The sequence below is a fragment of the Neodiprion fabricii genome, chromosome 2, assembly GCF_021155785.1.
Source record: "Neodiprion fabricii isolate iyNeoFabr1 chromosome 2, iyNeoFabr1.1, whole genome shotgun sequence".
Classification (NCBI taxonomy): domain Eukaryota; kingdom Metazoa; phylum Arthropoda; class Insecta; order Hymenoptera; family Diprionidae; genus Neodiprion; species Neodiprion fabricii.
The window spans coordinates 40576407-40599639 of record NC_060240.1 but is presented as its reverse complement, the minus strand read 5'-3'; the positions used below and the strand labels follow the sequence as shown (position 1 = coordinate 40599639).

Sequence of the window (23233 nt, the reverse complement as noted above, 5' to 3'; positions counted from 1 at the left end):
ACAGTTGTACACGTCTGTATTCGTGAAAAAAACGCTACGAATTAATTCCAACACCTAATAAATTGAATCAATAGTACGAAAGTGTAGCGTACTGTCATTGCCTGATATATTTTACTCCGAGAAAATCACAAAGTCATTGTCCTGTTACTTGATTTCATCGAAAACTTGACGCGCTTACTCGTCTACCTCGCAATCGTGCAAACTACACTAATACCCAGGATCTGATACCCGCATCAAGAGGCTGATTCGTCGACTGGAGTTTAACAGGTATTTTGCCAGTGGCCCGGAAACTTAAGGATCTACACATTTGAATCCCAGGCTAGGATAATGCGCGCGGGTAGGACAGATATGAGCAGTAGGTATCGGGAAATACGTCGAATAAACGGAGCAGGTACAACGGGTGGCCTGAAATGTCATAAACAAGTTATGCGACGAAGTTATTAGGAGCATTGAAGAGACTCGAGAAACAAGCCCGCTTAGGAATGACGAAGGAACGGAGTCAAACCGGATCAAATAATTCCATCAGGCGGTCAGCTGCCCGCTTCGCATCTATGTGTTATGGTTGAAAGTTTTTTTTAACAGGTTTGTTACAACGCCCAGCGGCAAGGTGTGCAATCATCCGAGGCAATTTCGTTTGGAAAGACGATCCGATTCTCGAAACTCTACCCGATCCGCAATTACATGTTCTACGAAGAATAATCGTACAGCAGCACATTCCGAGATTATTACTAGTTTCTATTACACGTGTTCGCGTTGGCTTATCGCGATAATCTCGCTCCGCGTGAGTTTACTTATTATAGGGCAATCTGCAGATCAGGGACAAAGTGAAAGAGAAAGAGAAAGAGAGAGAGAGAGAGAGAGAGAAAGACCGCCGGGTGGAAATCGGCGGCCGAACCTGTTTCCCGCACCTATAGGATCGTTCACTCCTAAACTCTAGGTAGTCGAAAAATGACGAAGACGGACGAAGATCGAAGAGCCGAAGGTTGAGAACCCCGCACACTTACGCCTTCGCTCCACTCGTATTCCCCCGGATACTATTCATGCTACGCCTGTACCTCCGATACATAGACAGATGCATACCTGTTGCCGCAGGCGATTCGCCCCCACTTTGGGCCTTACCTACGGACCAAGCTGGGCCAGCCAGGCAGGTAGGCAGACCTCCGGACGAGCGGGCCCCTCGGTTTTCTCCATCGCGGTTGTTACTCGTTAGTGCGAGCTGCAGGCACTAAGGAAGGCAGAGTCGCGCAGTGAGTGCTTGGTTACTGGTTACTGGTTAGTGCCGTCGAAGGAACGCTATGCTACGCGAGGATAGCGCACGGACCTTGTTCTCGTACAAAGACTGACTAGTGTTAATTAATTTACGAATAGAGGCGGAAGGAGAGGAGGTGATTTTTTAGTAAAACGAACAGGGAGATAATCTGAAACGCGAGGACAGATGAGGGATAAATTCTCACGACGACGAGATTGTAAAAACCGCGAATATCGGTGTGAATTGATAACGAGTAACGTCGATCGTACGTAAGTAGGATCGTAATATCGATTTATCCTCGGATCGCTGCAACGTCAGACGGAATTACACCTTTTGTCCGTTCTTATTAATTCTCGTCGGTTTCGTACTGTGAAGTGAATTAAATCTCAACTTCGTTTCGAAAGGAAAGTAAATAAGTAAACCTAAAAATGCCTTGTTCCGCGGTGACTCTTTCTCTGGCTACCATCACCGGTATCATCGCCACCGCTCTTCTGGCGATCGCCTTTTCTACGGACAACTGGCTCTACACCGAGGTGAAGCGAGCCCAAATACAGGTTTGTTGAAAATTTTCCAATTATTCCCCTCGGCGGTGGTAAAAAGGCGACCGTTTTTAACCGATCACTTTCGAAACGTTTCGAAACCAGCTGTTGGGATGAAAACAAAAAATGACCGTATAAGCTGAAGGGGAGACGGAAATCTGCATTCCATTTGCAATTGCTGATTTACAATTTACATGTGTACACGTTATATACCTATACGTTACTCGGTGAGGTCATGCGACGGGATATTCGCACTTTCAACATGTCGACGATCAGGCCGCGTGTCTGTCCCTCTACGAGGTACAAAAACTTGCCCGATCGCTACCTGCGCAGGTTGTTGCAAGACTTGCAACTGCGTACAGTTGTGTGCCGATGAAGAATCGACTGCTTACGCCGCTTCTTCACCTCCGCCTGAAGAGCTTCGCCCTGGGTAGGAATTACGTTCGGTGGAATGCGTCCAGCGACAGTCTAATCAAAATCAACACCGACGAAGCGGGACCGCGGTGATCGTACGGATGTTCGCCGACACTTCTTTTTTTTTTTCTCTTTCTCACATTTTCGAACATGTTTGTCAACGGTGTGTAGGTGAAGTAAGACTCACATTCCAGCTCAGCCGCACCCATGGAACACACTTTCACGCATACTCAGGCGTCTCTGCGATGCAGCGATGTGGGTGTAATAATGTTACACTCCTACCTCTGGACATCTAGCTTTTATGTGCACCGCGAAATGCAGAGAGAAGTGAGCGAGGGTGCAAAACGGATGAAAAAGTGTACTGTTTGTTTTTTTTTTTACTGTTTTATACCCATGTGCACGACTGTACTTTTATGAGTGACCCCTCGGTGAAAATGATTTCTACGATTTTCTAAAAATTTTTCGAAATACTGGAACATTTGGTGTTATTTCGTAAAAAATTGTAAACATGCGTATAGTTTCTCATAAAAACTTGGTCAATTTTCATGAAATTTGTAATTTTTGAGAAGTCTACCAGGCGATAAAATTTTCTAAACAAAATTAACGATTCTTTATGAAAAATTATGCATATTTACAAGTTTGTACGGAGCAATACGAAATATTCAAATTTCTAGTCTGCGGTAGAAATTTTCACCAGGACGGCGACGTTCGTAAAGCGCATTTGATGAAACCATAGACAAAATGGTGTTGTTGTTGTTCGGTGAATTTCTCCGTGATGCCAATCGTATAATAAGACTACGTTATTACAATGGAATCCGTGACGCCGCTGACTGCAAACTCAACAAGGCAAACCCGTTTTTTAATAGTCTGTGTCTTCGAGCCTGAGCTAAGCACCACTCGGCGAGTCGAGCAGAGTCGTAACGACGATCCTTTGCTTGTACAGCGGGAAATTCGTGGGAAAGGAGAAACTTTTTATACTCAAACTGGGATATATCATCGACACACGTATTGCGGTTTGAAAGTATAAGAAGGCCGAGGAGAAAAAACGAATTTATACTCTTATTAGGTATATAATGTGTATAAAAATTCCAGCCGAGAGCGCAAATCGCGATTTTTTTAAAAATTAAAGACACATCGTAAAGCGTACTGTAATTACGAGCTTGCAACGATCACCGTATTTTTATATTATACCGTTTCAGTTTAGTCTAGTTCATAGCGCTGTGACCGAATTATATTTAATTATTACCGTATGCGATTCGCATCTTCGTATAAATCGTACCCAGACCAACATTTTTCTTAATAATACACGCTGTTTGCGCACACGATGTTTCAAGTTCTCGAGCATTGCGAAAACCCGCAAAATCCGGTTAAATACGGTCATCGAGTGACGTGGATAGATCGTTGGTATTTCGCACTGAATGTGAGAAGAAACATTTCTTCCTTGGAATTTGACACGATGAGTCAGAAGCGTAAGAAGAAAGTATTTAGTTTCCTCGACAAACGAATACTGCCTACATTATCCGCTGCATTATCGGTAGATAATTAAAAGAAAGGCGGTAAGTAAGTAAAAACCAAGAAAATCGCAAAGATAAATACGTGACCTTCGTGAGTTAATGGCGAGTGCGGACCCGAACGCCTTGGTATTTTCTGCATCGTACCCTGCCGATTTTTGCTCGTGTAGTTTCAATGCCCGGAGTACAGTTATTTCCACTGTACGTACGTGTAAGAACGAAGCAAACGAGTCGGTCGTTCGGAGTGGTTGAGAGGAGTGTGAGAATAACCGCAGGTATACCTTCCGCACACATATACGTATATATATATGTATGTATACACGAGGCATCTAACCGATATCGCGTTGATGCATTTTTTCCGCACCTGCATGGCGGAGAGACTGCTGCAGGAAGTGCGGTAGATTCTGATGCCCTTTATCGCTGGTTTTGCAACACGGGAAAATACAGTTGGAAGAACTGGAATCTGTGCTGCATTTCCGGTGCTATCTTAATGACTAAGGATGTACGGAACGAACGAATAGTCGGGTCAAAAAAGTATCGCTCGAGTTAGATCTGCGTTTAATCCTAGTCAATTACACCTATGGAAACTTTCGCGTTACTTGCACGGAGTTATCCGGACCTCGGGAAATTTTTGAACGTTGTTACTGTACGCAATATTACGTTACGACTTGAACAAAATTCTGAGAGAAAATTTAACAGTTCAGAAATAGACTCCAATACTAACAATAAGTCTAAATCGATCAGCTCTGGTTGCACTTTTTGCATCCTGCTTGTCTCTCGTTTTTGTCGCGACGCATTTTTAACCTGACTGTACCTTCCATACGCTACTATTCTAACTGAATCAAACGACAGAGAGCACAAATGTCGATGGAAATGTCATCAGCAGCCGATTTTACGCAACCAGCTGACGCTGGAGGAGAAACAATGCAAAGTACTGTTGCTAGCATTGCAAGGCTGCATTGGAGTACGGCAAGCATATTTATATGACGGAAGAAACTGCACGGCAGAATTCGCATTTGAAGAGTTATTTTGAGCCGGTGCGACAGAAGTTGAAAATTCCTTAACGTCTGACCCGAGAGTGGCATACCTACAAGGGGAAAGTTCAAAGTTCAAAGTGCAAAAAATGTAAGCCAGTTTCTTGGCGGAGAAAGAAAATTCTTCACTGATCGTCGTAGGGGTTCGAAAATGCTGCTGGATTAATTGTGCAAAGTCTGTAAAGAATTGAATTTCTTGTAAAATGATAAATAGATAAATGTAGTCGTAACCAGTATTTTAATTCTCGTGTAAAATGTACACGTTCACTTTCGTTATTTATACGACCTGTACAACATTGTAATTACGTTTCAGCTTTATTACCTGCGTGTGAGGGATAATATTACTACGCGTCACAGCCTAGAAGAGACTCGGTTCTTCTTTCATCGAGCATATATACAGAAACTAATATCCTGCGAATACTGGCGAGGCAGGAAATGAAACCTCCATTTCTCTTATACAGGTGAAATAAAAGAAAAAAAAAAAAAGACAACTCAATTACAGACCTTTGAGGAGAGACGGTCGAGTAAAATCTGTAAAATTATAGATAGCGTGAAAAATTTGTGCGAACAATAATTAAGAAAACGTAAATTCATCATTCGATCAGTCTATGATTCGGATAATCTATTTCTGCCTGTTTTACCATGTACATATTTGCCGAGCAAGGCAAGGATGAATATCATCATTTTGTGTGTCAAAGAAATCGGTCACCCTGCGCATTGAGCGAGGCAAGTGAGGAGGAGAAAAGTTCGCTGCTGCCTCAGCAGGTTTCCGACATCGTCGTCATCGTCGTCGTCGTCTTACCTTCCGCTAGTCGAGCGCCAGCTCCTCATCGCGGTGAAACTAAACTGTGAAAGCAGCAGTGGCGGAAACACGAGACTGACTCTCTTTTTCAAAGAGCCGCTTACACCGGGCAGCTGGGTGTTGATGCTTTATAAATCCACGACCGTTTCGGAATTGATCTTTTGCACATTACCTGCATCATCTCTGAAATGATCAACATCCGTCAGCAATCATATCATGAGCTTAAAAATATCCACAGCATCACTTCGGTTCTGAACAATATCTTACGCGTTCTTGGTTCTCATCGTTTCGGCAGAAAGTAAATTCTGATTCATCATGGTTAATCTTGCAGCTGGTTTTCGGACGAGCACAATTATCTCAGTAGTCCTCGTTTCTTAAAAACTGACACCACCTGCGTTTTGACGACGAATTCGAATAATTAAAAAGTTAACCCGTCAGAATTTCTTACCGAACTGATGATTTTTATCTAGAATTCACTCAGTTACTTGACACTCTCTGCTTATGCTGTGATAAATATCTCGTTTGTCGATCAGATACGAAGAGTTTTGAAAATAATGACAGAGCTACGCGCAACCGGAAGCTGAGGGTCGTTCGCGGTCCTTGGAGAACGGAAATCTCCGGTGAATGTCGGCTCCCCGGATACTTGGGATGTTTACGTTTCGTTATGCCGACGAAGAGGACGGGTCAGCGGGTCAGTAACCGGCCGGCTGGAGAAGCGTTGCGAGTCGGACATTCATTAGTCGCGTGACCAAGTCGCGTTTCATCCATTACCTGCAATTGAGCAGCATTCGATCTGCGGGATGATAAAATATCCAAATCATCGATTTCACCTGCTGGGAGAATTTCCTGAAGATTTATTTCTTACCGCGATGTTGATAATTTCACACAAGTATGCGGAATTTCGAAAGTGCGACAGATCCGAAGGATCGTACCTTTTGCCCATAATACCTGTAATAAGATTGAAAGAAAATGGCGAGGAAGACGGTATTGAGCGTGAGAAAAGTACGGTTCACACTAACAATAAACGCAAGTTAGCAAAAATAGTCAATCCTTATTTATAGAAGGAAAGAAGGAAGAACGGAATTTCTGCCGTTATCTACTTTCACAGTATATTTCATGCGCGAATGACATCGACGCTTTATAATCCCATGGCCACGAATCGGACTGACTAACGATGGCTGAAGCCTGATGTCATTTACCGAGATTTACGTTACCGCAGGCCAAAGTCACGTCAGTAAACGTTATTCCGTAGTTAAAAGAACGCGAACATGACCCGTGAACTCCCTGATAATAACGTTGTTGAAGTTTGGCGCGGGAACTTCTGCGACACGAGTATTTTTTTTTTTCCTCTTCGCATTGTACAACGCGGAGTTACTCGGAGATAAAGTTCCACAGACCAAGATTATACGTCTTTGTATGCGACAAGTGCGGGAAAATTTGCTATTCATCTAACGTGCTGGAGTATGAGTAAACGATTTAGCGAGGCAAGAGAACGAACGATGGTGCTAGGCGACTTGACTGAGGCCCATTTGTTACACCTACACCGATAGAATTTCAAACCGCATTGTGACAGGTATTGGATAACGCGAGTGACGTGAACGCGCATCGCAAATTTCTTCCCAACCATCAAAGTGATCCAGGTTTTTCCAACATTTCGAAGCATGGCTGAAACATTTCATATGATTGAAGTTAGTAACGTAACTGTAGCGATGTGTGTTTAAAGAAAAATCGTTACTACGCACCGTCAGAATTGTATCAAATTTGGTAAACCGTAACGATTGTGAATAAAACATACCAATGTTTTTAAAAGCCAACTTTTTCGAACAAGAACGAAATGAATCAAGCCGATTGATTGATCGGTCCGATTTGCGAGACTGATTGTGAGTAGAAAAGCCGGTTTCTCCCTTTGAGAAGTGCAATGGCTTCCAAAATGAGGCAGCTGTAATCAATGCAAGATTTTTTTTTTTTTCAGCAATATGCCGCGAAGAATCGAGAGCAGAGTATGCAGCTGGTTGACCAGATGAACTCCAAGTTTTACTACTACACAAGGACTCAGGGACTCTTCAGGATATGTTATCCGAAGGAGAGACCACCGACTGGTAAGTGGCTGGTAGACGCGGAGCTGAGAGTTGATCACGATCTAAGATAAGTGTACCAATTATCGACTGTGTCCAAATTATTGACCTTTTCTGGTTGTGTATACATGTTTGATCCTTGTTTCTAAAGTTACCTAAAAATAAATTCACACTCTCTAAGTCTCTAGTAATTGGTTTTAGGTTGATCAATAAATTCTAAAAATTTTTCCAAATAAAAGGGTCAAGAATTGGGCCTAGACGTAACCGGTACTCATAACTGGTACGCTTATCGTTGTAGAGACTGCAACCTGCAAAGTCTCGTCTTCGTCTTTCATGTAATAACACATTGTAGGAAAATTGCCATTTGTAACGGAATTTCTTTTGATGGTGCGGCGCGAGAAAGATAGAGAAAAAACTGCAGCCGAGAGAGGTAAAGGCGAATAGATTTTCCGCCGATCACCGATTTCCCGGTTCGCGATTCATGCCCGAGTATCGAATTATGGCCTCCATGGTCAGTTGGACGAAGAAATCCACCGTTTCGTGAAATTACAAGCCGTTCACGTGTGGTTACAATGACTGTCGAGGCGGTAATTGCAGGAGCAATGCGCGAAACCGTTATGTGCCTGTATCTACTTAGGATTGGCCTGAACGACATTGTTTCATTGTCGGATTTCGTAAATGTTATTGTCGAGACGCGTATCGACCGTCGCCGTTCAAGGCGAACATTTACCGCTTTGTTATCAGCGTGTAATTGTGTCACGAAATGTCCGATCTATCGTTAAGAACGGGTAATTAAATAACAATTTAATAGTCATACTATTTTCTTACCGTCATAGAAAAAATTATCGATGCCGTTCGACCAACAACCAAGAAGCAGTAGGAATTTCAATTGGGAAGTGTGCGAAACAATTTCGATGCGTAGATTCGCAATCTCATTTTTTTTTTTTTTTTTTTTTGCAATTAGGATTCTGCGTGAATTCTTTAGATTCTAACATTTTTCGAATTATACGAACATGCGATTCGCATTCGCAAATAAATTACCTCCACGTTTGGATATCCACTAAAAATGTACGATGATATACGTGCCGTGATTGCACCCTCAGATTATACGAAGGTCCATTATATATGACGTATTTCACATATTGCATTAATTGATACGCTGTGCGGTAATTAGTGCGTGGGTAATTAGGCAGTGAAAACAGTTACAAGCACAAATAGGATTTTGTGTGGTGTTCAGGAACTTGACGGATTTACCGCCGATGGTGCAACGAGAATCTAATATTGCAACGCATCCTCAATTTACCAACTTCGTAAATTAGTTTCAGTTTCATTGCCGAAGCTATTTCACCGAATTCGAATATTGCAAATATGAGAAATTCCGAATTTGAAAAGTTCCGAAAGCGCTAAAGTTCAAATTTTTGGTGGCGAAACTGGAAGTAAAGAAATCAAACTTTGACGAAACATCAAAATTGCGAATGGTCCGAAACCTGACGCTGAAAGTTCCGAATGATCGAAGATTTTCAGTTCCGTGACTTTCTGGCACGGTGAAATTTCGCCACTTTGATCTTTCTTTATTTTGGATTTTCGATATTTTTACGTTCGGAATCCCGGTCATTCTGATTTTCGCTTTTTCTGATTTTTTACACCCACTCGTTGAGTCAACTACGCTGTCTAAGTAGATTTTATGTATCGGAATTATTCCCTATCGGAACTGGAATTTTCGAAATCGTGCATTTAGGAACTTTCAAACCGTCGGCTTTCCAACCATTCGAAACTTTGTTGTCTCGTAAAATTTTCATCTCCTTACTTCAAGTTTCACCACCAAGTAATTCGGAATTAGGTGTTATCGGAACTTTCCGAATTCGAAACTTCAACCCCGCCCCTTAATTGACGGTTATTCGGCGTGTACAGCGTGGTGAAATTTTAAGCTTGCGAATAGATTTTGCGCGATCGATATAAAAATGTAGAACAATGTAGCAAAAAAGTAAAATCTCATACAGGTGGAACTTGGAATCGGGTGAAATCCTAAACGGAGCTTAGCTTTCGTATAATTTCACGAACAAGTTAATCGGCGAAAATTTGTTCAAGTCAAGTACGTACGATACAATCTTTCTCTCCAGTTCTGCATCGCACGCGTGGAATTCTCGCGAAAAAGATTATTTCAGCCAGCTTTCGACTGTAACCTAAAAACTCAAGCACTTTCGCACTTTGAGTTTATTACTCGACAGTCTGTAACGATATCCACAAAACGAGTTTTTCGGCTCTAATCGCGTAGTTGTATCGGCAGTTTGCGAGGTCCGGTCTCGACGCATCCTTTCGATTAATTAATCGGTCCCCCAATTTAATCTGTATAATTACGATCGGTGTCTGCGCTCAACCGCGAATTCAATGGCGAAATATTTCGGCGATTTTCTTCGCAACTGGCTGAAATACGAGGTTGATATTCTTTGTCTTTTTATCCTCGACTTCGGCGTTATTTTTTCAAGGTAACAGTGCAGCTCCGCCTAACTCACCGCGACTTTCTATATCTACCTTTCTGAAAAGTAGAAAAGTATTTCACGTAATGGGTTAATGGGCAAGGTGAAGAGACGGGGTCGGATTGCCGTATTAATACGGTAGACGGCGGTGCCTGGGAATTAGAAAATGGTGAATTTGAAGAAACGGAAAAAGAAGCGTTCCCGTATTGTTATCAGACGGCGAAATCTGCATCGCACATATCGTGATTCCTGCATGGGTGTCGGGGAGGCGAGAGTTTCTTAAAAATTGTTATTCCTGAGAGAATAGTTGGGCAAAAAGGGGTCACAGAAAAAGTGATGGAAACGTTTGCGAGACGTGCCGTTCGCGCGGCATCTCCGATTGTGATCAACAATGCCTTGTAATTAATTCCGTAAAGTGAAGTTAAACGGCTGTTCTTCTCAGGAAATAGATCAATAGTCAGATCCGGCCTCGACACACTTCGCACGGCGTTACACAGAGGCGTGTTACGTGTATGTACGTGCTCCTTAAGGTATTCATCTTGACAATGAGACAAGCAAGTTGTTTCGGAAGGTTTGAAAGAATTACACAGGTCTGCAAGAAAATATTTCATTTCAGCTGCATGGGATGTTTTTGACAAATAACTTGCATTTCCCTTCTTCGCGTACGGTATTCTTGCAAAATACAAGGTGTTTGGATAAAAAAAAGAAAGCTTAACAATAATGAAAAACACCAGCATTTCGTTACAACGAACCAAACAACATTTCTTGTAAGATTAAACAAGCAATTTCTTCGTGAAATGTATTTAGCATTCCGTGTTCGTTCTTTTTGCCTGTGAAACCATTTCTTCTTCTCTTTTATACTCCTCCGAGCACGCTTCCGCTTTCCGATTTCCGTTTCCCTGTTAGTATTTATTCTCGAGTCTCACTCTAGTACGTATTACATGGAAGTAAGAAATCACTTTTGCATAGGATTTTCAGAATCAAGAATACGGGTTACCAGATTTCGAGTTAAACGGGATTTTCGCTATAAATGAAACTACAAACACGAGTTCAAAGGGAAAAACCTGACGTGATGGAGTTTTTTTTGAGTACTTTTTCCTGATTCCAGTGAGTAAAAATCTATAAGAAACAGGATAAAAAAATCTGTGCACGTTTCTGGTTGGAGACCTGAGTTGTAGTTTCTTGTTTTGCCAGGTGCAGTCTGACAATTCGACAGTGTTGCTTTGACGATTCAAGGCGTTATGGGATTTGGGAACCGGTACTTCCGCATGCTTGCCAACCCGAGTAATAACTGCTCTCTGTCGTAACTGTTCTACATCGCAAGTTGAACAGCTTAATTGTCGTCACGCAGTTGAGCTATTGGACTCAAAACGGTACTCGGTACATTCGTAGTACGTGTCTAAGACTAACAAGTCTTACTCGATAACGAACCGAGAGAAAAGTCGTCGAGTTTTTTCTGCCGCTGTAGCATATAAAATGCAACTTGCGATTCAAACTTCCTCCAATTTTTCAAGCACATACATGCAGCATCGTGGTTTTGATCCGTTTCAGGTCGTTCAGCCGTTCAAACTACGCGTAAAATCGCCACAATTTTAACCAATTTATTCACTTATTCACCCAGGCTTCGCGTTCCCGCGGCTTAACCGCAAAAACTCTTCGCTTATATGTTAATGTACAGAGTGTATGCATTGCATACAAGAGCAGAGAACTGAATTTATCGAGTATTCTGTTGGAAAGCGGGAACGAAAGGCGGCAGATTCAGGAGGCGGTTGAATATCCCACGATTTGTTATTATAAAGGCACGGCTTATTGCGATGGTTTACTCCAAGTCTCGGAGATCGAAGCTCCGGAATCCAAGCGCCGTTTCTCAACACCCTGGCACTTGTAGAGAATGTGTCTTCGACGTCATATTGCTCGTGTACCTTCCAGCTATAGACGGACATAGATTTGCCTTGCAGCCCGCCGATTGTTGGACTGATATACCTATAATACAATGCAGTGAAAGACAGTGGTACCGAGTCACGTTACGTCGAATATACAGCTGTTGCTGCTACAAAGGCATGTCTAAATTGATTGCAGTGAGAAATGAGAGGCGTATAGAAGCGTTCTAATTAATTTTTGAACAAGAATACGGGATGTGAAACCGAAAGTTGTGTTGTATGTGATTAAAAAACAATCAGATACAATATGGTATGTAGGAGTAGGAGTTCGATGGATCGGTGGCCGATATTTTCCGTTTACACGGTAGAGGTTTATATTTCTAGGAGTTAGATTATTGTCTGTAGGTGTAATAATCACCTTTCGCAGAGAAAACAATACAGAGACATCGTGATGTATATCAGGCAGACATTGAATCAATGTCTTTACGTTCATTGACAAAGTGATCAAGAATTTACGGATAATGCGCGATATGGTAATTCTTGTATGCACGTAAAATTCAAGCAAAGAATTCAATGTTGTTTCTGCTCAATTCTCGCCGAGACAGAGAGAGAGAGAGAGAAAGGAACTATATAACAACGCCTGGGGAATTGATCTGGGAGTTCGGCCAGTAGACGACGGCGACTACAATGGCGCGGTTCCGAAGTGTCCCGTCAACAATAATAAATTGTTATTCGATGCAAAATAGACGGGTACCGTTTCCTGACCGAACGCACCTTATAGGATCGTACAGAGTCTCCTTACTTCCGGCAGGAGTTTCCGGCCGATTGCGTTATACTGTTACTCGCAAACGTGAGCCCGCGAATAGCTGAGTAATTTATTGAAACGACGTGCGGTATAATATACCCGGTGCATGATGACCCACATTATTACACTACGCCCGAAAAAGAAAGTACATATTTCGTTTATATTCGCACGCGTCACAGGCATGAGAACGTACACGTGTGCCTATTACGCGTGTATATGTCGTCAGGCGTACGATTCGGCTCAGAACCTAGGCTCCTTTACAGGGAACATGTGTACACGTATGTATACACAATTATACAAAAGCCGATAAAATAAAACAGCTTCTTGATTCACGTATAATCTCACATTTTGAAATATGTAGGCTCGGGTGGTTCATTTTTTAACTTTTTTGAGAGAAATGTCACAGATTTCTCGAGCGTCACCTTGAAAAAAAAGTTGAAACGTGAACCACCCTAACGCGTACCGCGATTGAAGAAAACGAGTAAAATCCCGACTCGTGAAGAAGGCGGCGAATCATTGTTCGACTTGAGTTATATACCTGCTGTGGCGAGCCGAACGTGTCCGTCCGTAAAGAAACGGCTGCACCAGAGCATTGACTCGTAACTGTATCCTGAGCGGCAGTCCACACTAGACCATAAGTTGATGGGAAGGAAGGCAAAAAGCCGAGACGACGGAACAGCGATTGCTACCGACTCCTGGGGAGGTTCCTCGCGTTACACATACTCGGCGGGAACAGAGAAGCGAAGAGGAACTGCAGGTGTAATAACAAGAAATATTATTCCAGCTGTTTCTGAACCATGCGAACGTATTTTTATACAAATTTATGGAAGTCCCACTTTCATCCGAAACGCTTTAAATCGTATGACACAATGGAACGATGAGTCTAGTAGCGTACAAAAGTTGCGATAAAAAAGGTTTGCTTCGATCTGCGTCGAGGGCTTCGAAATAAAACTGTAACAACGAGTGAGTATCGTACAGAAAGACGTGCAGGTTCCAGTGTCCTTATCCCCGTTAGTAGCGGGGTGAAATCGCGTCCTTCGGTTCATGAAGAAAACGCGTAGCTGTGTGTATTTGCGTTTTTCCCTCCGCACGCACTCACGTTGTACGACTTTTACATCGTATCTTTCAGCGACAAAAAGTTTGTACAACGACCGTGAAGGAGGCACGTGGGTAATTACTTCTAATGGTTACTACAATAGTCGAGTAGGGAGAAAAACATCGTCCGATTTGTAGAGAATGCACCGTATGTGAGCACGGTACGCACGTGGCTTCAGCAAAAGATATTTTCATTACAATTGAAATTCAACTTTGATTGCGTGTAATGCGGACGTAGGCAGACATCGTTCCTATTCGTAAACATAATGTGCGTCTCGGTTGCTTCGTGGCAACGACGTCTTCCACCCACTTTAATTACCGGCAAATCGATACTCGATTATAGCAGTCAACTGATCTTTCAGTTACATTCAGAAGCCAAAAATTTCCCCTACAGACTTGAAAATCTGTACTACACGATTGCTTGTTGTTTGTTCAGTATTTGACATAAAAAAATTACCGCTGATAACTCCAGTTGTTAAGTTACGCAATATACTTCGTTCGTTTTACTTTGGTACCTCGTCGTTCAATCCACCGTAATTTTCAGGTCCATCGACCTGATTATACCCATGGCGAAGCTCGAAAATGACTTCGTTCTACTTTTCGCACAATCGAGACCTGTGGAGTATAAAATATTGATGGATTCACCGTTGTGCCAGAATTCTGGACTTTCGTTTGGTCTTGCCATGGAACACGAATTTCCGTCCTCTAGACGTTACGCGCACTTTGATCGCTATTTTGAAAACCGCTTTGCTCCGATTCATGGTATTGAACTTTCAATACGCGCGTAGGCGTATCTGTACTGGTTATACGATGTATTACGGGTATACAATTTGGAGTAAGCAAGACTCGTGATCAACGGCGACGACACGCTGCGATAATAGGGTACAATATTGTACCTTAACAATGGAATGCTCGAATCCCACTCCGAGTGGTCCGTGATTCCGAGATACCACGGTGACACTTCACATTATAACCAATTGTGGAATACTATTTACAGACATGAAAACACAGTAAGACGATCGCGTTACGAGTATATTTAGTCGGCCATGGTAGCTGATTGTTATACAGTTTTGTTCCATATTCAGGGACAAAATCGAGCGCACGTGTCGTCGAACCTGTTTTTCTCGCACGAAAAATCGACGTGTAATATGTTATATCGCTATCAAATTTACAACATACGTATCCATTATGAAGCGAAGAGTATATATAAGGATCCCAGGAATCACAATGCTGCAGTTTCTTCTTATCGTATTGCACACTTAGCGATAAGCACAATTTCTCATGATAACCATGGCCAACGGCACGTTTCAAGTATGTCCTTTTATCATTTTCCAGTCGAGACTTACCTCAGCCCGGTGGAAACTCACTGTATGAATATCGACTACTTCATCCCGGACGAGGAGAACCAGACGAGGGGTTTCTCAGACGACGCTATAGCTCGCCTTCGTAAGCACCTTTCACGATCCTTCTATCGTTTTGGATCCTTTTTTATTTTTCTCTTTTTTTTTTTAAATCCGAAACAACGCCTCGAGCCGAAAGGCATACCCTGGGTCTGTGTTTGGAGAACAAGGACGTCCATTATTAATAATTTCTTTCTAAACTAGACTCTAGATTTGATCTATATATGTAATTCGTATACCTGTAACGCAAGAGTCTCACAAAGAAACTTTACAGTCCATGAAGTGGTAGGCTTCGTGGTATATTAGAAAGCACGGTAGTAAAAAGAATCTGCAGACTATTGTACGGTTGGCAGAGTGAACAAGAAAAAAAAAAAAAAAAAATTTCATTGCCGAGAAGAAAATGTAAAAAAATAGATGAAATATATAAGCGTGCTTAGCATAATTTTGCATAGACACGCGTTGCTGGACTCGATAATCGATAAACGAGCCGTTGTCCCAAAGTGACTGTATAAAACTATAATTGATGGGCTTAATGCTATTCCAATTTTTTGTATGCCGGTTGTGGTTCGTCTTGAATTTTACAGATATGGGCAGATCGGTGATCGCCTTGTTCATGGTTGGATTTTTGGCAATCTTTTCCGCATTCTGGACCGGAGTTGTTGGCTGCTGGCGAAGGTCTCCAGGAAACATAACAGCGACGGCTATTCTGATGCTCTTCGCCTGTGAGTATCGAATTGCTCTGATGAGGTTCAAATTAACCACTGAAGCAATTATTTTCGCTTTCTCGAATTACCCGAGCGTGAATTTTTCTCTTTCATTTACCCGCGACACATCGAAGGTCTCTTGAGCGCTGGTGGTATGGGACTTTGGCACGGGGTCGAGTACTATGAGAAGGAGAAGGTCGTCGGTGAGGAATATTATCAGCAATGGAGCAACGTGAGTAACGAATCGTCAAACTATCAGTTCACATGTGGCGTTCTTACAGGAACTTACGGTTGACTGTTTAACCTTGGAACGGTAACGGGGGGTGAAAAACGCCCAAATCTCGTAAATTCCATCTCTCGGATACCCGAGAGAATCTCTCATTCCCCCCTCCAACAAAATAACGTTACCGTTCTAGGGTTAATAAACTACACCGCAATATACGACGCAACAAAAATTTTTCCCTGCACATTTGCTCTTACAGACAGATTTAAAAAAAACTTCGCATGCTATATTCTCCGTAATTATTATTTGGCAAGGTCAAACTGAGCGTAGGAGTCGCAGGAAGTAAGGCCTAGTCATACATTCCTGTATACCTACGTCTAACGTTGAAGGATTTCTAAGCGTGACGATACTTGAGGTGCCTCACAGACATTAGAGAGGAGAAATGCGCGTTTAATGTTATATCTTTATCTCTGTCGTAAAGCGAAGGAAAAAAGGAGGAACTTCGGAAAGGTTCGACGCAATATACGTCTGCCTCTTTACGCGACAATTTCTTTTGACCTCTCTTCAGGGAGGCGGTGATGAGAAAATTATTCTGTCTCTTTAGTTTTGGGAATAAATAAGATTACGTATCTTTACCATTGATTTGCGAAAATTATTAGAGTATATTATGCGGTGAGTTTTTCTAACAACGGAACGAATCGTGCTCCTGAATCAGGCAACCCGAGTCACAGTTTATGTTTAGGTTGAGCACCGCGTACCGGCCATTCCAAATATCGTCGAAACAGTTGAATCAAGGTTTGGGATGGCCGTGGGGAGATAAGGTGCTCAACCTGAACACGAGCTGTAACTCCGGTTGCTTGAATCAGGCGCACGGATCGTTCCTCTTCTAAAAAAAGCTCACGTCATACTTGATTCGTACTCTTATTCAAGGATGTCTCGCGCTACTGCATAGTCAACATGCAGCATGCAGAGATCACACGTACGTATAACATCCCTGGTGAAAATTTCTACTACTACGATTTTCTACAGAAATTGAAACATTTCGTACAAAATTGTATACATGTATAGTTTTTGGTAAAGAATAGTCAATTTTCGTCAAAATTTACAAATTTTTTTACGAGAACCATGCATATTTACAATTTTGTACGAAGACAATATTTTTCCCCCCTAAAAATTCGTAGAAAATCATAGAAATCGTTTTCATTGGCCAGGGATACACGTATACACAGATGCACACAAGTGATGCGGGAAAGTAAAAATCCCCGCAACGGTGAGACTGCGGTGTGAATCAAAATGATGATCAACAGGTGCTGAAGGATAACGTGGGGCAGTGGTACGACTGGTCATTCTACTTGGCGTGGCTCGGGGTGGCGACATGTTTGGCCGCCATGACACTTTTCCTAATTGCAGCATCCTGCCTGCGAAAGGAGCGAGCGCGGGAGCAGGCGCAGAATGTCCAGTACATAATGCCAGGTGGGAATAACTGACGCGAACGATAATCCACCCTTGAATTAACCGTTCTAGGTATTGAAGGACAACTCGATAGTGTCGTACGATTGGTCGTACGTCGTCGCTTGGGTCGGCGTCGGTTGGTCTCTGGTCAGCGCGATCCTGTTTAGCGCAGCGGCCATTTGCTTGCGGGGCGAACGCTTGCGAGAGGAGGCTATGAACATGCAGTACCTCATGCCTGGTATAACAATTTGCTTTTACTAACTTTATACACATCTACCCACCTACCTACCTACCTACCTACCTACGACGACGATAGTAATAATGAAATAATACGTGATCGCATGGTTTGAAAAACAAAGATTAAACGCGACTTACACTTTTACTAAACAATTTCGTCGTCCGTACAATTATAGTTACAACGATGCTGAGCAATGTTTCGTAATACGGTCGCACAAACTTTTTTATACTTATTTTGGTGTCTCGTCGCAATCGTTTTCTGTGTGTAGGTACCGTACGTTTAGAGTACTTTGCCAATTTGATTTTACCTAGCGTGAAAAAAGAAACGATGGGTAAAGAAATTATCGGCGTAGCTTGATTATTTTTTTCACTCTTTTCCGAAAGTCGAGTGTAAGTTTGTCTTTCTTGTCGGAAGCATAGTGCGGTAATGTTTGAACGATTCTAAGGCGAAGGATATAAGCCAACGCTTTTTTGCGGCTTCAGACGGGATGAAATGAAAATCTTAAATCCAGGTGCTCGTGCGTTAGGGTGGTTCGTATTTAGGGTGTTGAAGTTTTTCCGCCCGACCCCCTAAATCGGCTTCAAATAATTCCAAAACAATTGCTTAATTTCATTAGATTTTTACCAAATTTTTAGTACCATTGTTACTTTTACAATAAAATATGTACCGGAAAAAGAAACGTTTTACCCGCGTTATTTCCATAACAAACTTTGATCGCAAAGCGCACTATCCTAGAGCTGAGGTAAAAATCTGAAAAATTATACAATTTATTTCCAACTATTTCAAGTTAATTTGGGGGATGGGGGCGGCAAAATTTCATGAACACGCTAAATAAGAACCACCCTACTGTGCATGGATACCGATGTACACGGAGCTGATATGCCACCCCATACCGAAAGGCGTATTGATTATACGTCAAGCGACGACTTCGTGGAACAGACAGCCGAATTTGTGACGCGAAAATATGTTGGTAGAAAACTTTATATACCTGTGCCTGTACATATATAGTATAATACGCAGTAACCCGACTTGACGTAAACTGTTTAATGAAGTTGGGTATAAAGAATATCGCTGGCAAGAACTTGCATCAATTATGTTATGCAAGGATGCTCGTACATTTGAATTAATTGTTTTACGGAAAGCTCAAAAGTAATCTTTGTAGTTCAATTTTTGTGCACATGGGATATGAGAATAAAAATTTAGACACAAGTGATTGACCGAAACGTTTGCGAGGTGATTCGTTATTGACCATATTAATGATTGCAATCAGCTTATTCAATTCCTGAAAAGATTGAGATTTGATCTTATTCATCAACGAGGTATTTTGCATCGTTTGTAAACGGGCTACAAAATGTAATAAAAATTAAAATCATCTTAAAGATAGCGTAGTTGATTGCGACAAATATAACGCTGTTCCGTATTATACGTTATACAGTTTACAACTTGCGAAACTGGGTTATGCGAAAAACAGATTCTCGTTTCTTTAATTTCCCGTGACCACCGGTATTATTATAGCCTATGGTCGATTGGATTTAATTTAAATTTCACTGAGCCCGAACGTCCATTCATTCAAATGATTTCTCTCCTCCTTAGACTTTAGTGTGTAGCAGTAATAGAGTTTTTCCTGATTTCTGAGTAAAATACTGACCAACGTAAGTGCGAACTTTTACTTTCTAGACCTGTGTTTCATATACAGGTACGTCTGGATAGATTGACTAATTAGTTAAGCTCTACGTGCGCCCCGAAGATCCTGAAATATATAATCTAGTCATCCGGGATTGCTAAATAAACTCAAGGAGAAATTGCGAATCTCCGCGAAATGATTGAAGCACCACGTCTTATATTGGAATACATGATTAGAATCTCGAATTCGGTTGCTTCACTGTTTTAACGTCGGTTGCGGAATATTGAGGTGATTCAAACTCCAATTATCGCAGGCTCTTGCAGGAGAGTGTAGAACACTTCGTGGATCATGCAATTAGGCCTCGATCATTAATTCGGCGAATCATACACGGTCGTTTAATTATGAAAACCCCCTGCCCTGATATCATGGTTCTTCGTCAGCTAATTTCTGCTTTCTTAACAATAAATATAAATACTCCATGTAATTAAAACATCGTGATCATTATTATATCACGGCTGTACAAAGAACTGACTTTTACCTGTTACACAATGTTACATTATACTCATATCGTGTAGTAATTTTTTGTACATACATTGCATTGAATACGCCACATGTCATATTACACATTTAATATCAAGAATAACATGCATCCAAACGCATAAGCACGGCTTACTCTTAATACGCACAATTATAACTATATGTATAATAATTTCCTAAAACGCCATTTACACCACACAATTTTCGTGCATGCAGAATGACTTGAGACGGCGCGAATGCGGTTTTGAATTTTCTCGTGCTATTTACTGTGTGTACAATTCGCGTCCCGGTGTAATTACTTGTGAGACTTTTTTCATTCATCCCACGGTCTGCTTATCTCAAATGACTATTGAAGCAGCAGAGTCACGCTCTATATAGAATACTTTCTATATCATTTTACGTCCGACGATCGCATCTCGACTTTATATAGCTGCGCGCAGCGTTAACCGCGTATTATATTGTATCAATGTGTACATATACATATATATACATATATATCTGCTACCGGGGCGTTAAGTATACACCATCAGCATACCTATAAAGGTACCCACCTACTTACACTCCAAAGATTTTCCGTAGTTTTCTATTCCGAAAGCGTTAAAATAATACTATGTATAATGTCGTAAATAACAGTTTACTCAAATTGCTTCTCTTATTATACGTATGAGAATCATTGAGGAGCATCGATTTTACATTTCATGTATATATTGTACAAAACATTTCTCTATATTATGCATGTGCTAGTGATAATAATTCGCAAAAGAGAATGAATTGATTCTCACCCGGATACAAATTTACTGACATATTATGACAAAAAGAATTTCGACTCGTTGGTTTCTTCCCTTTTATTGCTTCTTTTAATGTTCTAATTCAATTTCGCGTTCAGGCTGCGAGTTGAATTGCTTCTCCGACAAATCAACACCTGCAAATTAAAGCGTTAATGACAAATGTTTCATTAGAAAGGAAGAAACGGCTTTCCATTTATTATTGTTCTCCCAAGTTTTGACTTGACACCTTGCTAAGCCTGCGGGAAAATCTATACTGCAGTACTGCAGTAGCGAATATCATGAAAATTATTTAAGTCATTCGAAACAATTTCCCGAAAATAGTAGATAAAATTAACGATTATACAAAATTTAAGAAACGGAGAGACGCGAGTATCTTTAAAAATATTTTTTCTTTGTTATTCTTTGCAAAATTTTCTTCAAACTTTTGTATTCCGTGATGTAAAGTATTATAAATCATGGCCATGGTCGATTTGCAATTATAAGACAGTAAAGAAATTTCCAAGGGAGACAATCGTCATTAACTATACGTTGATTATGTTCACAGTTTATCCGCAAAAGCAACAATACGCATACGCCGGTTATCCCCCGCCTGCCGCCTATCCAGGGCCGTATTATCACGGTTCCCAATACGGCCCGTACAACTACTGATCTCGTCGAGGAGTGAGAAGAGAGAAAGAAAGAGCGGAAAATGGAATTCGAGAAAATGGTTGACAATTAAATTAAATTCTACAAGGAATTTAACGGAGCGGCGATAAATTACCAATTAGGCTATTCATTCGTATGAATTCTGGAAATGGAATTTGTATTGCAATAATATTATTTGTTATCTATATTTAGTTATCATACATTATAGTGTGTATGTGCGAGTTACGCAGTGCTGCCGAGGTGTGCATATTATATGCATATATATATGTATAATACCCGAACTAGGCCCAGTATAGTTTATTTATAAACGATTATAATTCGATCACAGGTTATTATATAAATGTAATTACTCTCTTTTTATATTAGAACGTGCGAGTTTTTCACGATAGGAAATTATTACGCAAATAGATACGTTAGTTCGCCGTAATCGAATGGACTGAATTGAAGTTAGATGCCGCTCTCCGTTATAACGGGCCTAATACTTTGGGTTTATGGTTTTGTTTTATTTTTTTTTTACCGTTCATTTTTACTATTTTTTTTTTTATTTTGTTTTTTTTTTTTATCAATATTATGATTTCTGATTATCATAATTTATATATGTATACATATATATATATATAGAACGAATGATTATAAATACTTATTATTATCATAAACATCGAACTAAACCACGCGAAGGTTGCTCAAATTCTGTAATAAATGGTATCGAAGTATATGTATAGTAGTATACAACATACTGTTTGGTATTTTATTCTTTATAATTGTATGTTATAATCAATGCTGCATACAGTGGTAATGACAATTTCCGAAATAGATTCATTATTTTAACGCAAACGTATAATAATAAAAGCGAGTATAATCTTGGAATATATACGTAGTAATCTACGTCATCTCCCCCCTCCCCCCCCCCCCGCCCCTTTTTACATCACTACAGAGTTTTTTTTATATTTCAAAACTCTATAACGAATCATGCCTGGTTCATGACACTTTTGTAAAACGATTTGTACTTAATTATAATGATTTTTAAAATTATTTGTAATATTGTTATTGCAAAAAGTAAAGGAAACAATGTGTAAATTGTAAATTTATAACGATTTAGTAATAATAATAGTTATACCATCATCGATATTAATAAACTGGAATAAAATAAGTTTTTATCATCGTATAACATGTACGATAATTTACCTGCTGTTGCGCATAATTCAAATTATATCGTTACCTATCAATGATTAAAATAACTTTGCCGTGCTCTATCTCGAAAGAAACTGACTTGAAGCAAGAAAACGTGCATCGATTTGTCCATTTTCATATCACTGTTCTATGTATAACCGCTTCAGTTTATATCATATCCTGCAAAACAGTTTTAACGAGTTGGTGTTAATTTTTTTTGACATCCTGTACCACTGACAATTGCAAAGAAATCTGGATTGAAAGCGACATAATTGTGTATTGCCATTATATTCCGGTGATTAATAAATAATTGTAGTCCGGAATAACGAATGAGGTTGAAGTTAGTAACGTTGTTACTTTAACGATGCACGTTTAGGAAACATTATTGTTTCGATTTTCAGGATTTTCTGAAATTCAGCTAGTAAATCGTAACAAAAAAATTTTCATGTTCATATTTCGATAAGCCAACTCCTTGAAAATCGTTCTAAAATTGTGCAACAACGATTTTTTCCATCATGTTTCGTTATAGTGATGTTATTTTAACGTCAGCCTTGTATAAATAACGAAATGA

General features: G+C 40.7%; 1 protein-coding gene across 3 annotated transcripts; it reads left to right on the top strand.

Moving 5' to 3' along the window:
- Window positions 1–1148: 1148 nt before the first annotated feature.
- On the top strand, window positions 1149–22768 carry LOC124176725. Of its 3 annotated transcripts, none has more exons than XM_046558349.1 (7): window positions 1149–1803; window positions 7522–7648; window positions 15217–15327; window positions 15866–16003; window positions 16120–16217; window positions 17733–17898; window positions 21392–22768. In XM_046558349.1, the coding sequence occupies exons 1-7, from the start codon at window positions 1678–1680 to the stop codon at window positions 21493–21495; spliced, it is 870 nt and encodes a 289-aa protein (XP_046414305.1). In that variant the 5' UTR covers window positions 1149–1677; the 3' UTR covers window positions 21496–22768. The 3 variants fall into 3 exon arrangements, with proteins under 3 accessions (XP_046414305.1, XP_046414304.1, XP_046414306.1); XM_046558348.1 differs by lacking the exon at window positions 17733–17898 and adding an exon at window positions 17516–17681 and having other exon boundaries at window positions 1150–1803; XM_046558350.1 differs by lacking the exons at window positions 1149–1803; window positions 17733–17898 and adding exons at window positions 7278–7429; window positions 17516–17681.
- The last annotated feature ends 465 nt before the right edge of the window (window positions 22769–23233 follow it).

Bases quoted from the DNA above. Each gene is read 5' to 3' on its own strand.
- LOC124176725 (XM_046558349.1), top strand. From the start codon at position 1,678: ATGCCTTGTTCCGCGGTGACTCTTTCTCTGGCTACCATCACCGGTATC. The intron at 15,328-15,865 runs GTAAGCACCTTT...TGAATTTTACAG, and splicing joins CGACGCTATAGCTCGCCTTC to ATATGGGCAGATCGGTGATC. The intron at 16,218-17,732 runs GTGAGTAACGAA...TAACCGTTCTAG, and splicing joins ATTATCAGCAATGGAGCAAC to GTATTGAAGGACAACTCGAT.